At 40.7% G+C, this 13,182-nt stretch overlaps 1 protein-coding gene across 3 annotated transcripts in view; it reads left to right on the plus strand.

Moving 5' to 3' along the window:
- LOC122803305 (lectin-like) overlaps positions 1-13,182 on the plus strand; it is a 289,888-nt gene that overhangs the window by 38,886 nt on the left and 237,820 nt on the right. For 2 of the 3 annotated variants that reach the window (XM_044072874.1, XM_044072875.1), the window contains one exon: positions 7,923-7,994. The exons of the other annotated variant lie outside the window; for it this stretch is intronic. In XM_044072874.1, coding sequence (XP_043928809.1) covers positions 7,923-7,994 — 72 coding nt within the window. The remainder of the gene's footprint in view (positions 1-7,922; positions 7,995-13,182) is intronic. 3 annotated transcript variants of the gene reach the window in all.

Below are 13,182 nucleotides of genomic sequence, written 5' to 3' on the forward strand. Positions count from 1 at the left end.
CTTTAAATTGAATGGAATCTATGGAGAACATTTGATAAAAAGTAGATCAATGGCTATTATTTCATATGTTTGGTACTTTAATGCATGAGGACTTAATGAAACCTTGTTGACTTTTTGGACTTGGAAAGGATACAGTAGTTTTCTGCAAATCATACACGGAACTTCAGGAAACATCCAGATTCAGTTAATGTACTGTGAAATTAAGCATGCTTTATGAGCTTAATGGGAGTCAAGTTGACTAGCTTCTTGCCTATGCTTTTGCTCTGAGCACGTCTAGCAGGTTTGCGCCAAGCAGCATTGTCTCCACTTTTCTTTTGTAGACACAGAGCATGAGCTTCACGGTCAGCTACCATTCAATGTCTGGCTTCTTCCAGGGTCTCATTAAGTCTGCACTGGCATTTTGCTTGGCATTGTGTGGCCTTGTGAAGTTCAGCATCTTGTACACTTTGATTTTGTAGACCCCGAGCATGAGCTTCACGATCAGCTCTTCTTCGACAGTTGGCTTCATCCAGGGTCTCGTTAGGTCTGCAATGGCATTTTGGGGTCTCGTTAAGTCTGCAATGGCATTTTGGGGTCTCGTTTAGTCTGTGCTGACATTCTGATTGCTATTTTGCTGAGTTGAGAAGCTCAGCTTCTTTGTCCTTTAAATTTTCCTGTTTTTGACATTTAGCCTGATGATCCCTTGATTTTATGTTCCACTTTTACTCTTCAGTTAGAGCTTGCCGGCAGCGTTTTTGCCACTGTCTTGGTAATCGCCTTTTCCTGTTGATTATTTTTTGTCCATTGTTGACTTCAAAGCAATTACTTTATTTGATTCTTAAACAGTAACTGAAGTCACCAGAGAAACTGCTTTTTTCAGGAAACTGTCTACCTTAGTAGAATTTTATTAATTAATTAAATGCTATATTTATTGAGGAACATGGCACTGAGGAATGTGACAGAACCTTTTTGTTGGCATTTTTAACGCTCTCTCGATAATTGCCTTTTTCTGTAGTCTTCTTTCCCACTGTGGAGTACAAAGCAAGTACTTTCTTTGAAAAAAAAATAGTTAGACCATTAATGGATACCAGTTCTGGATTTTGTCTTTACTCAATAAGAGATGTTAGTCATACCTTTCAACCTCTTAGAGCAAAAAATCTGGTGAAAGACTAGCATAATGGGTGGGGGGACAAAGACCCAAAAATATGGACAGAATTTAACTATCGGTGTTATATACTTAGAAAGCTGATGGAATAACAGGATTTGTGATAGTATACATTCTCTGAAAGATATGAAATCTGAAACTCATATATATGTCATTATTTAGTGACTTCAGTCCTCCATAATTTGCCAGAAAACCACAAATTTTATGAGAAACAGACCAAAACCATAAGGTTAAATCTGGACAGTTGAATAGTATGTTATATGCACAAACACACACACACACACACAAACTCTTGCAAAATTCCTTTGGGTGAAGCCACCAACTGCTGAGTTTCAAAACATGTTATCTTAGTAATCTGTTATACTCTGCAGCCACAGTCATGCAGACACCTACTTTCTCACACAATAATACACATATCTGTCATACGAATGGCTAGCTTAAATTACACACACACACACTTTCTCTGTCATACAGAGAAACGAACTGCCAGTCTAAATAACAGACATACTCTTACAGTCGTATACTCATACACTTACTCCCAATTACCTCAGGATGGCTAGTTTACATTCCGCGGTAAGTACGGACTGAGTTTACATTCATGTCAGAGTTTGTGCATATGAAGCACACTTGGTCCTCCTTAAAGGAGAAGATGCTGCCACCATGAGTGTTTTTTTTTTTAATTTATTGTTGAAACCCCTCTCCAGCTCCCAAGAGGTGGAAACTTATTACTCAGAAAGAGCTTGTGAAATGTGCAGCACCATTCAGTGCACTTCTTTAACCATGTTCTCACAAGATGGGATGCTGAAAGGCAAGACCCAGCTGAAATTTATTTTGTCAAAGCAGACACAGATGCAGTGTTTAAATAATGTAGGGAGATGCAAGATTATGTGCGCATGTGTGTTTTGTTTGTGTTGTACTTATCGCCAAAGCAGACACGGTTACAGTCTGTAAAATGATGTAGGGAGATGTGTGTGTGTGTGTGTGTGTGTGTGTGTGTGTGTGTGTGTGTGTGTGTGTGTGTGTGTGTGTGTGTGTGTGTGTGTGTGCTTGTATCTTAGTACCTCCCGCTCTCTCCTGTCTTTGTGGGTGTTTCCCTCACCTATAAGAAACTCAGCTTTTTTTGCTGTCTCACAAGAATGTGACAGAACCACAGAGGGACAGAGGCACAAAGCTAGCTTAAATAAAAAGCATTGTAATAATCGTTATCAAATTTTACGTTGTTCTGACCATATTTTAATGTAGCTTTTCCCCAAGTTGTTTTAAGAATCAAGCTCTTGGAGGAATTGTTGAAGTAGTAGGCATGGGTTTCCCTATAGTTCTATGTGTTCTTTCAATCCCATAGGAAAGCCCTTCCTGCAGTTTAATAATTTTGGATTCCAAGAAGATAAAACACTAACTAGGTAATCTGCTTCTGTTTTTTCTGGTAAACCGAATATTCTTAAGGTGTATCTCTTTTCTCTGTTTTAGAGGTTGTCTCTTTTGTTTAATAACCAAGTGTTTTGTTTTAATAAATATTTTGTTAGAGTTTCTTCCTCCTTTACTTTTCCCTTCCTCTTATTTAGAGCTTGCTGAACATCAGATATTTTAGTTTGGTGCCGTTGAAACAATTCTTTTAAAATGTCAGTTTCTTTTAAGCAGTTCTATTTCAAATTTTCTAAATTCTCCTGAAAACCAGCTGTTTTCAGAGATTAGTCCTGAAGTATTGTCATCAGGTGTTTCACCGAAGACTGGACTACACAGTCAAGAGGAGAAGGTAAACACTTGCACCACACCACACTCATCACATAGTCCCTCAAAACCTACACCACCAAAACACACACATAGAAACACAAAACATACACCCAGCGTCACAGAGGCTGTCAATAAAAATCTACTCAAGCAACAGAGACCTCGAAAGCAGAAACAAAAGCAATCTCCACCCCCCAACACAACCCAAATGACACATAGCCTACAGACTCAGTGTGCCACTCAACCACAACCCATAAGGCAAAACAACGTACCCAACACTTTAGTCATAGGTGACTCTATAGTCAGGGACACTGATGTTCCACTCACCAGGCTAGACAAGGAAAAAGTTACTGTCAGCTGCCTGTTGGATGCCAGGATCCGCCACATAACACACACACTTAGGTCACTCCACAACAAGTACAAATATGACTGTCATTATCCATGTTGGTGTGAATGACCTGAGGCATATGTCCCTGGACTACATGAAAAGAGACATGGAGGAGCTCTCCGATCTTGTATCCCAGGCAGGTATGACCCTAGCCCTGATTAGCATCCTGCCATCACGCAGAATGATACCACAGTACAAGGACAAAATGATTGACTTCAACAATTGGCTAAGCTTCTGGTGTCATTCTAGTATCTGTCTGCCTGGGCTGACATGATCGACAGACCACGATGCTTTGCCAGAGATGGCCTGCACCTGTCACCCTTGGGATTCTGGATATTGGCAAAGGCTCTTGCCACCCCTATAGTGCCTTTTTTAGGCAAGGCTCAAATGACAAATTCACCACCGTAACAGGTACAAGCAAGTAAAATCTGAGGGTAATGCTACTCAATGCTAGAAGTCTAAACCTTAAAATGCATTCACTTGAGGCACTCCTTAAAATGGACAACACCGACATCTGTGCAGTGACAGAGACCTGGTTCAAGGCTCTACATTATCAGGCTATAATTTAACCTGGATCGAAACACTAAAGGTGGAGGCGTATCCATATTCATTAAGGATATCCACACCTCCAGGCTAGTTGCTCAGCATAATGCATCCAAGATTATCCAAGTGCAACTAACTCTGGGCAAGACTGCAATCCAAATTGTAACTTGCTACAGATCCACCACCATGCCTCCTTTTTTGATACACTGGAAAATATTAGGGTACAACCCAACACCCTAATAATGGGCTATTTCAACTATCCCACCATTAACTGGGAAAATTACTCATGTACCAACTCCTTTGCTCAAATTTGGATCAACTTATCCACACCCCCACCAGGAGCAGCAATATCCTAGGCCTGGTCATTACCAACATGGATGACCAGTGCTCCACACCAGAGGTTAATTTCTCATTGTTCAGATCCGACCACAAACTAATCACCCTAGACATCCACAAAATTTCTCCAAAGCCAACAAGACAGAAGTGGCAAAATGCAGATGGACAGTAGAATCCTACACAAATGTACTTTATAAGCACTTACACGAGTGCATAGATTGTGCTATCCCTAACAGAACCAAGATGCTATTCTCCAAAAATAAACAAACTATACAACAGAAGAAAGAAACTGTTGCAAAAAAGAGTAAAATCTCATGATTAGAGGAACTCCCTGGTAGCCTCAGTAAGAAGCTGAGATCCCTCATAAAATCCTCCAAAGCTAGTTACGAAAACAAAATTGCCACTGATTCTAAAGGCAACCACAAAGCATACTATAGCTTTGCCAAGAATCTCAATGGCAACACTCAGATCTGCTCTGAGTTACAGCACAATGGCACTAAATATACAGAACCAACTGATATTGCCAACATCCTGGCAGATAGGCTCAGTGCTAACTTTACCCCCCTCTCACCCCCTAAAGGGCCCATCTGTATACCAGAAGAATGCAGAGTTCCTGTAATCATGGCTGCACAGGTAAAAACCAAACTCTCCAAAGCCCAGAACACAGCATCCATGGGACCTGACATCCCAGGCGAATGAACTGGCACCCCACCTAAGCACCTTGTTCAATCATAGCCTCACCTCAGGCTTTGTGCCCACTGAATGGTGCACAGTGACAGTTTTCCCACTCCACAAAGGGGGAGCTACCATGTGAGCCTGGTCTGCAAGGCCATGGAATGTATCATCATGGAACTTATAAACAAAGACACTGGTAATCTCAGTTCAGGTTTGTAAAGGCAGATCATGGAAGTAGTCACCAAAGCCATAGATGAGGCTAAGGTGGTTCACACAGCCTATCTAGATCTCACCAAGGCTTTTGACACCACCCCACTCTGGAATTATAGATAAACTCACTAAACTAGGTATAAATCCCTATGTCACAAGATGGGTTGCCAACTGGCTCATGGACAGAACCCACATTGTGAAAGTAGCAATTCAGTCCTGGGTCCTCTCCATTTTGGTATCTACTTTTCTGAAGTACAGGCTAACGAAGGTCTTACAGATGCCTAGTGTCAAAGCTGTAGCCTCAAGCTCAATGCCAAAACATACCACATAGGTGGTAGTCTACTTAACACTCATCACTCATTAGACCCATTACCATCTCAAAAAACTCCAGCTTTACTCCGTTGCATATCGCCATAGCTCTCAAGCAATCAGAGACAAATCTCAACAGAATCATAGACAAATCCTTAAATAATCAGGGACATGTTTTAAATATTTGTACTAGTAGCTTAAAACATTTGCAGATTAAGAGAATGTGGATTAATATAGATTTTCTGACGTAAAACATTTATAACTGAATTACTATCATTATTTCTTAAGTGCAAATCACATTTTCTTCAGTGGTCATTAGTTTTAAGAGGGATTAAGAGGGACAGACCTAAAATCGGAGTCTAAATCAGGGACATCCCTGAAGATCAGGGACAGTTGACAGGTCTGCATATCGCCTACTCAGAGCCGTTGGACATGCTGCACTTAAAGAAATCCCAATCCCTCTGAGCTACACACTCTAGGGACCTAAACCTTGTCCCCACAATAAACAGAACATGATGGAGGGATAGATTCCTGTCCCAGAGACTTCTCATACTCTGGAACAAGCTACCTATCTATATCAAACAAAGCTCCTCATTAGCACTCTTCAAGAAAAATCTTGATGATTGGATGAGAAATAGGAAATTCATCACAGGGATCACCTCTGTGGCTCTCCTTAACAGGGGCACAGGAAAATTATTTTCTTAGATGGTGAAAGCAGGGTACCTTTTTGGCTAGGCTTATATTAGGCCCTAGGACCAATAGCCTAGTACCTACCTATGAACCTTATTTGGAAAAGAGTCTGAGTGGGAATGCTTAGCATTGCTCATTTTTCTTCTAGCCAGTAAGTCTCCAAAGATTCTGAGAGGAAAAAGTTGATAAAACTTCACAAAATGTGGAGGCATGTAAGCTTATACTATTATAACAAAATAATGTGTGAAGTAATTTTCCTTAGAAATAAATATTTTCAGTTTATTTCGATTACTGCAGAGCTCTAAAACATTGCTGCTTTCCCTTGACCATCTAGGATCCCCCCCCAGCATTTCAGAACATTTCAGATATAAAAGGCCACTCAAACTTCTGTCATTACAGTTCACCAGTATCAGTCAAACATGCGCAGTCTCTGCAGAAGTAAAAGTCACTTGAATAATTCCACATTAAAGAGATATGTAACTAATGCAGAGGTTGTTGTTGGCACACACCTTTACATTTCAGTATTTTATGTTCAAATTCAGTGCCTGCTGCTGTTGAAGAATACATTTCTCATGTTACATTTAAAATTATGGTAAGCAGGTAGTATTGTAGCAGGGAATGGCTGGCAAACAGACAACAGGTTCATAGTTACTAGGCATATCATCCAAAGGAGGACACACTCTGGAGTGCAGCATGCCCCTTCCCCACTTATTGTGCATCACAATATGAGCTTTCCTTCTACATGGTGTGGGAGTATTACCCACAGCCTTCTGCACTAAAGGCAATTATGCAACTTGTTGTGATACTAACACTGCTTTCAGACTCTCTACCTTAAACACGGATGATGGCCATTTGCTAAGCAAAAAGCTGGACATTGAAAACAGACTTGTGAGCAGCAGAAAACATCTCTTCCCATGAAACTCACAGTTCATTGAAAGTGTACTGAAAGTTACAATTCCTTGAAAATGGTCCCCTGATGACAGTTGGGTAGTTGGTGTACAGGATTCAGCCTTGTATCGCCTTATAATTAAGGTACAGGGTTCAAGCCTGTGCAGGTCAATTAACCAGCCTGCCATTCCTAACTGGAGCATTGTACTCACGCGCAACAGGACAGTTCAAACATTTAAATCTGCATTGCTCTGTGTGCATATTTAGTATGACACATGCACAGATGTTACAAAAGACCCAAGTACAGATGCATATTCTGTCCTTAAAGTAAAAATTGCACACAGAGTTCATCCTTAAAGACGAAATGTACATTTTTAAAATTGTTTAAATTAAATGCTATAGTAGCCCCACGGCCAGCGGGCCCTAGGCAACTGCCTATGTCACCCAGTGCTAGATCCAGCTCTGCTTATGACTTTGCCTGAAGAGAAGTGTCATTTACAACATATGAAACCCAGAGTGGACTTACCTTGCTGTCATGCAGCCTGATAATGCAGTTTATTTCCCTAAAATAATAATAATAACAAAAGAATTGTGTTGAAGCAGTAATACATCATCAGTGTATTGCAACAGTTATGCATCAATTCCATTACATACCCCCCCCCCCAGCCAGCTTATCCAGTCCTACCCTATTTTTGGGGGGAACCTTTACAATGTTGCTGTGAAGAGAATAGAAATTGCAGCTTTATTCATTTGAAGCTGTCTGCATTTCAATGAAACAACAGTCTTTCTGTAGCCCTCAAACAGACTTCCATAGACAGTCATTATGTCTTTGTGTTTAATAATATTTCATTCTAATAAGGTAATTTTCATAGAAAAGATTATTTGTATTTCTGTAAATCTGCTGTTACTTTGTGCAGTCATTTGTGTGTTGATCCAGGTATGCTTTGCAATGAGTTTATTCAATCTGAAAGTGAAATGTAAGACTAAACAAATACTTTCATGTGCTTTTAGAGTTGGATTCTGAAAATGAAGGGAAGGCTGTTGAATTGGAGATCTCTAGTATTCAGCAGCAGAGGCCTAAATGTAAGTAACTTGTTACACCTCTGTTTTTTTGGACCAGCAGCATTATAAATGCAAGTAACCCATTTTAGCTGTCACCTTCAGCTTCAGCATCCTGCTTCTTCCTCCCCTGTTCATCTTAGCAGGATGATAAATATATGGATGCTCCACACCTGGTCCTATTAGCTGCATTTCTTATGTAAGAACCCTATCATGCCTTCATTTATTCCTACTGAATAGTGTTACACCCCATTTTTGCATAGTAATATCTTCTTTTAGGTTGCACATTGTACCTCAACATATTACTGCACAACAAAAATTAATAATGTGCATATTTTTAATATTTTCTATTTTTCATATCTGCTGCAATTAAATATCCAGTCGATGTGGAGGGATAGTGCAGTAAAGTCATTTGGCTTGGGGTAAGTCTACTACCCATGGGGAGGACAGCTTAGAAATGGTGTGGGAATTGTGATGAATGGTGTCATCAGAATTACTAGTAGTTTGAAGGCAGTCAGACTCCAGTGTAAATATAGAGCAGTATTCATAATCTCAATCTCTGACCCACAGCAGGTTTGTGATAGTGAGGAAAAGAGTGCATTCAGACAGCAGCTGCAGGACCTACTAGATGAAGCAGGACAGCATGAGCTGGTGTTGATAACGGGGAACCTGAATGCACATATCAGGACAAACAGAAAAGGATATGGTGACTGTCTGGATTGACATGAGTGGGGCAGCAGGAATAAGGAAGGAGAGATAATTCTAGACTTCTGTCTGGCAGATAGCTTGATGGTGGCCAACACATGGCTTAGCAGGATAGACATTCACAAGATCACATACAAGAGTTGCCAAAATGCAGTTCAGGTAGATTTATTCCTAAGTAAGGAAAGGCCATTGAAGTGGACTCAGATTGCAAAGTCATGCCCAGTAAAACCGTTGTCTCATAGTATAAACCTTGGATGGCCACAATTAGCTGTAATTAGAGATCACAGAAGGGCCTAAGATCAATGGAAACTAGGCTAAAGACATGGACACTGACTGGAGCAGAAAAACAAACCTTCGAAGAAATACTCAAGGATCAACCACCAAAGGAAGGAGAACATTAAATAGGTGGAGTTGAAGAATAATGCCAGTATCTCAAAACGACATACGAGAAGAGACTGCAGAACAGACACATCGCCAAACCAGGTATGGAAATAAGATACATAAGGAAAGATGATGGTGTAATGCAGGAGTACAGAAAGTTATCATAAGAAAGAGGGAGTGCATGACAAAGTTGGAGATAAAAAAAGACTGACCAGGCTAAGAGGTAATATTGGTTGGCTAACAAAGAGGCTAAAAGAACAGTTGCAATAGCAAAGAACAAGGCATCAGAGGCAGTCTACCGGCTTCTGGAAAATGACTCAGCAGATGGCACTAAGAAAGTGTATCCAGTTGCCAGCAACAACCTACTCACCAATCCAAAGGTAGTCAAAGACAAATGTTTGGAGTATTTCCATCAGCTTCTGAATAAAAAAAAACACAGTAGCTGTTCTGCCTAATACACAGCTTGTGATGAAACAGGAAGAAGAGCCCACCCTAGAGGAAGAAATAACAGCACTAAGGAAAATGAAGTCAAGGAACGCAGCAGGTGAGGTCTAGGAAGATATAATCAAGACTTTGGGAGAGTTAAGGGAGAAATGTTTGCTGAAGGTACTCATGGCAGTATGAAGAGAAAGGTATATCCCAGATGATTGGAGAATAAACATACTAGTGCCAGTGTACAACAACAAAAGGGCATTCACAACCGGACAGTACAGAGGCATCAAACTGGTATCATTCTTCATGAAAGTGCTGGAGAATGTGATTGATAAACAGACATGCACAACAGCAGAAAGTAAGATGAGATGTAAGCAGTTGAGATTCAAATCAAGATGCAGCACAACTGACCTAATGTTTGCAGTGAGCCAGATAGTAGAGATGAAGAAAGAGTCCAAATGGACATTTCTAGCTTTGGCGAAAATATTTGGCAAGGTCACAAGAAAAGTAATTTAGGTATTTTTGTGATGGTTCAAAGTCCCAGAAACATTATTCATGTTAGTGTAGGCTATATACAGAGACCTAAACAGACAAGTACAAGCAATGCTCTAACTCATAGAGGTGTTCCCATCGGCGGTGCATCAAGGATCTGTGTCCACTGCTGTTCATGCTGGTGATGGACTACAGTAGCTGACAGATTGCTGGGAATAGGTTAACAATGCTAATACATACAGATGATGTGGCATTACAAACAGACTCTGCACAGGAACTTCAGCAAACGGCAAGGGAAAAGAAATGCGAAACTAGAGGTACATGAGATGAAACTGAGTATAGACCAGGCAATTATTATGGCTGCAAATGGGCGAAATTTGGAAGAAGATGAAAACTGAGGTAGAAGGGAAAATAGTGGAGCAAGTTAACAACTTGAAGTGTCCCATATCACCTATCATCCCTCTACATAAAGGGGGAACCTCCCTGGAACTCAATAACTACTGCCCTATAGCCATAATACCCCCTTTATCTAAAATTTTAGAAGGGTAATACACAAGCAACTAATGAAATATCTCCTAGAAAATAATCTAATAGCAACACAACAACATGGCTTTAGACCCTACCATAGCACCACCACCGCACTAACAGAACTCACCAACATTGTCAATACTCACAAAAACAACAGACTCCTTGTATCTGTCACCTTCCTTGACTTGTCCAAAGCATTCAATATGGTTAACCACAATAAACTCCTTTCACTAGCATCTCTAAACCTTACCACCCCTGCCATCTCCTGGTTCAAAAACTACCTAGAGGGAGGAAAACTGTTATGTGGCAAAACCAACTCTCCACCTCCCTACCATTCTCCCCAGGAGTACCCCAAGGCTTCATCCTGAGGCCACTTCTTTTTAACCTCTTCACCAATCAGCTCCCAAGCAGTATTCCTAAAGCCTCAATAGTGCAATATGCAGATGTTACCACCATAATATGCACAGCCAAATCAATTGACATCCTTCACTCCCTAACACAAGAATGCTTTTCCCTAGGAGAAACTTGGATTACAAACCAAAGGCTCATTCTGAACCCAAGTAAAACAAAGCTAGTACTCTTTAGCTCCCACAAAGCCACACCTCCAACTGATTCTTTTTTCGTCTCCTCCTTTAACAAGACCACAATCACCCCCACAAATCATACCAAACTGTTAGGGGTTGAAATAGATAAGCACCTTAGATTTGACCTACATATTTCTATAACCATAAAAAAGTACATACAAAACTTGGCCTACTGTATCGCAATTAAAAATTCGTCACTGACCACTCCAAAACTACATTAGCGAGGACTCGCCTACTATCCACCCTACTTTATGCCTCTCCCATGCTTACAAATCTCCGCAAATCTGACCTAAACAAACTTGATAGTTGTTGTAATAAGATAGCCAAATTCGCTACAACCTCTCCCATCAGAACACATCACTGTGAATGCCTAAAAAAGCTCAATTGGCTAGAACTACTCCTACTACTTCAACTCAATCAACTATCACTAGCCCACAAAATAATACATAACTCTGAAAACACCCCAGCCCTACAAAATCTTTTGCAACCCTATACAACCGCCAGGCCCTTGAGGTCTAGCACACAAAACCTCCTCAAAGTAACCAAATATAACAAGGAAGCTGGTAAGTCTGTCTACAGCTACTGTATAGCAAAAACCTGGAACTCCCTTCCTGCCCACATAACTGACAACAAATCCCCATCATAGTTCAAGAAACTTGTTAAAACTCACTTTTTGAATAATCGACTGTGCTCCTGTATCCCCTCTGGCTAATGTCTCATTAGAACACTTTACCTAACTTAAGCAACTCTGCTAAGCCAACCAATCATAGTACTGTACCCACTTAGGACTGTTAATCTATTGCTCATCCCATCTCTCCAGGAGTTAGGAAAAACTACCCAAGCAATGTTGTGCTTTCCATAAGCAACTAAAACCAGGAGAAGACATATTGTAAACCAATTTGTTATCCTTCTCAACTAAAACCAGGCGAAGACATATAGTAAATCAATTTGTTATACTTCTCAACTGTAGCGAGCATCATCTGTTCTCTCGGAGCCTTATTCTATGTCTCTCTGCTTTTACTCTGATAGTAAATCTATCATAGGAATCCTAAATTTAGGAATATCTTCTAAAATTTAATATTATATTGTAGAGAACGAATGCATCCTGGGGTGGCCACGGTGGTGCAGCGGTTAGCGTTGCTGCCTCACAGCAAGAGGTTCTCTGGTTTGAACCTCAGCTGGGGTGCCTTCTGTGTGGAGTTTGCATGTCCTCTCTGTGGTCGCGTGGGTTTCCTCCAGGTGCTCCGGTTTCCTCCCACATCCCAAATACATGCTGTAGGTAAATTGGACTCTCTATATTGGCCCTAGGTGTACATGTGTGCATGTGTGTGCCTTCTGAAGAAGGTTGGGCACCGGGCTGGCAACTCAACACCATAAAACTCCACTGCCAATCATGAGCAGACAGGTGATTCGCTGTGGCGACCCCTAACTGGGAAAAGCCAAAAGAAGAAGAGAACGAATGTATCCTATCTGTTAGTTAATATATATGTCAAAGTCCCTTCTGTGGAAATTGTATGTCAAAAGTCTGTCCTTAAAACTATGTTTTGTAAAAAATTGTTCTCTTGGAGCTTTTTTCCCTGGGCCTCCACTGAAAATGGACTTGTAATCCAGTTGGACTCTCCCAGTCAACAAATGTAAAAAAAAATAAAATAAATAAATCTGGGAGGTGTCATTAAGGAGAAGGGAAGTCTGAATGAGGAGGTCAAAGATGGAATCAGAGTGGCTTCAGCCAACTGGCACAGGAAGTCAGGGTCATGTGTGACAGAAGAATAGCAAAGAAGCTGAAAAAAAGGTGTGAAAAACAGTGGTACAACCAGTACTACTTTTTTCTCTGAACTGTTTCTGCCATTTTTAAGCGAACCAGTCTTTTCACATCAAGAAACAGCATCACTAGCACAGGGTTGTCGTTAGTGATCAAACATTTTCTGTAATATTCTGCATTATCTCCTTGTGGTATGAATGCATACCATAACATGTTTTATTTTTTTGGCAGCTTCCTTTTTCTCTTTTGCACCTTACTATCAGTGGACCCCTGTGCCTGTCCTCAATCTCTGGGTCTAACTACCTCTCCTGGCCTTGCTTTCATTAAT

Source organism: Protopterus annectens, chromosome 5.part1 (assembly GCF_019279795.1).
Source record: "Protopterus annectens isolate FY-2018-M chromosome 5.part1, PAN1.0, whole genome shotgun sequence".
NCBI classification, from domain to species: Eukaryota; Metazoa; Chordata; order Ceratodontiformes; family Protopteridae; genus Protopterus; species Protopterus annectens.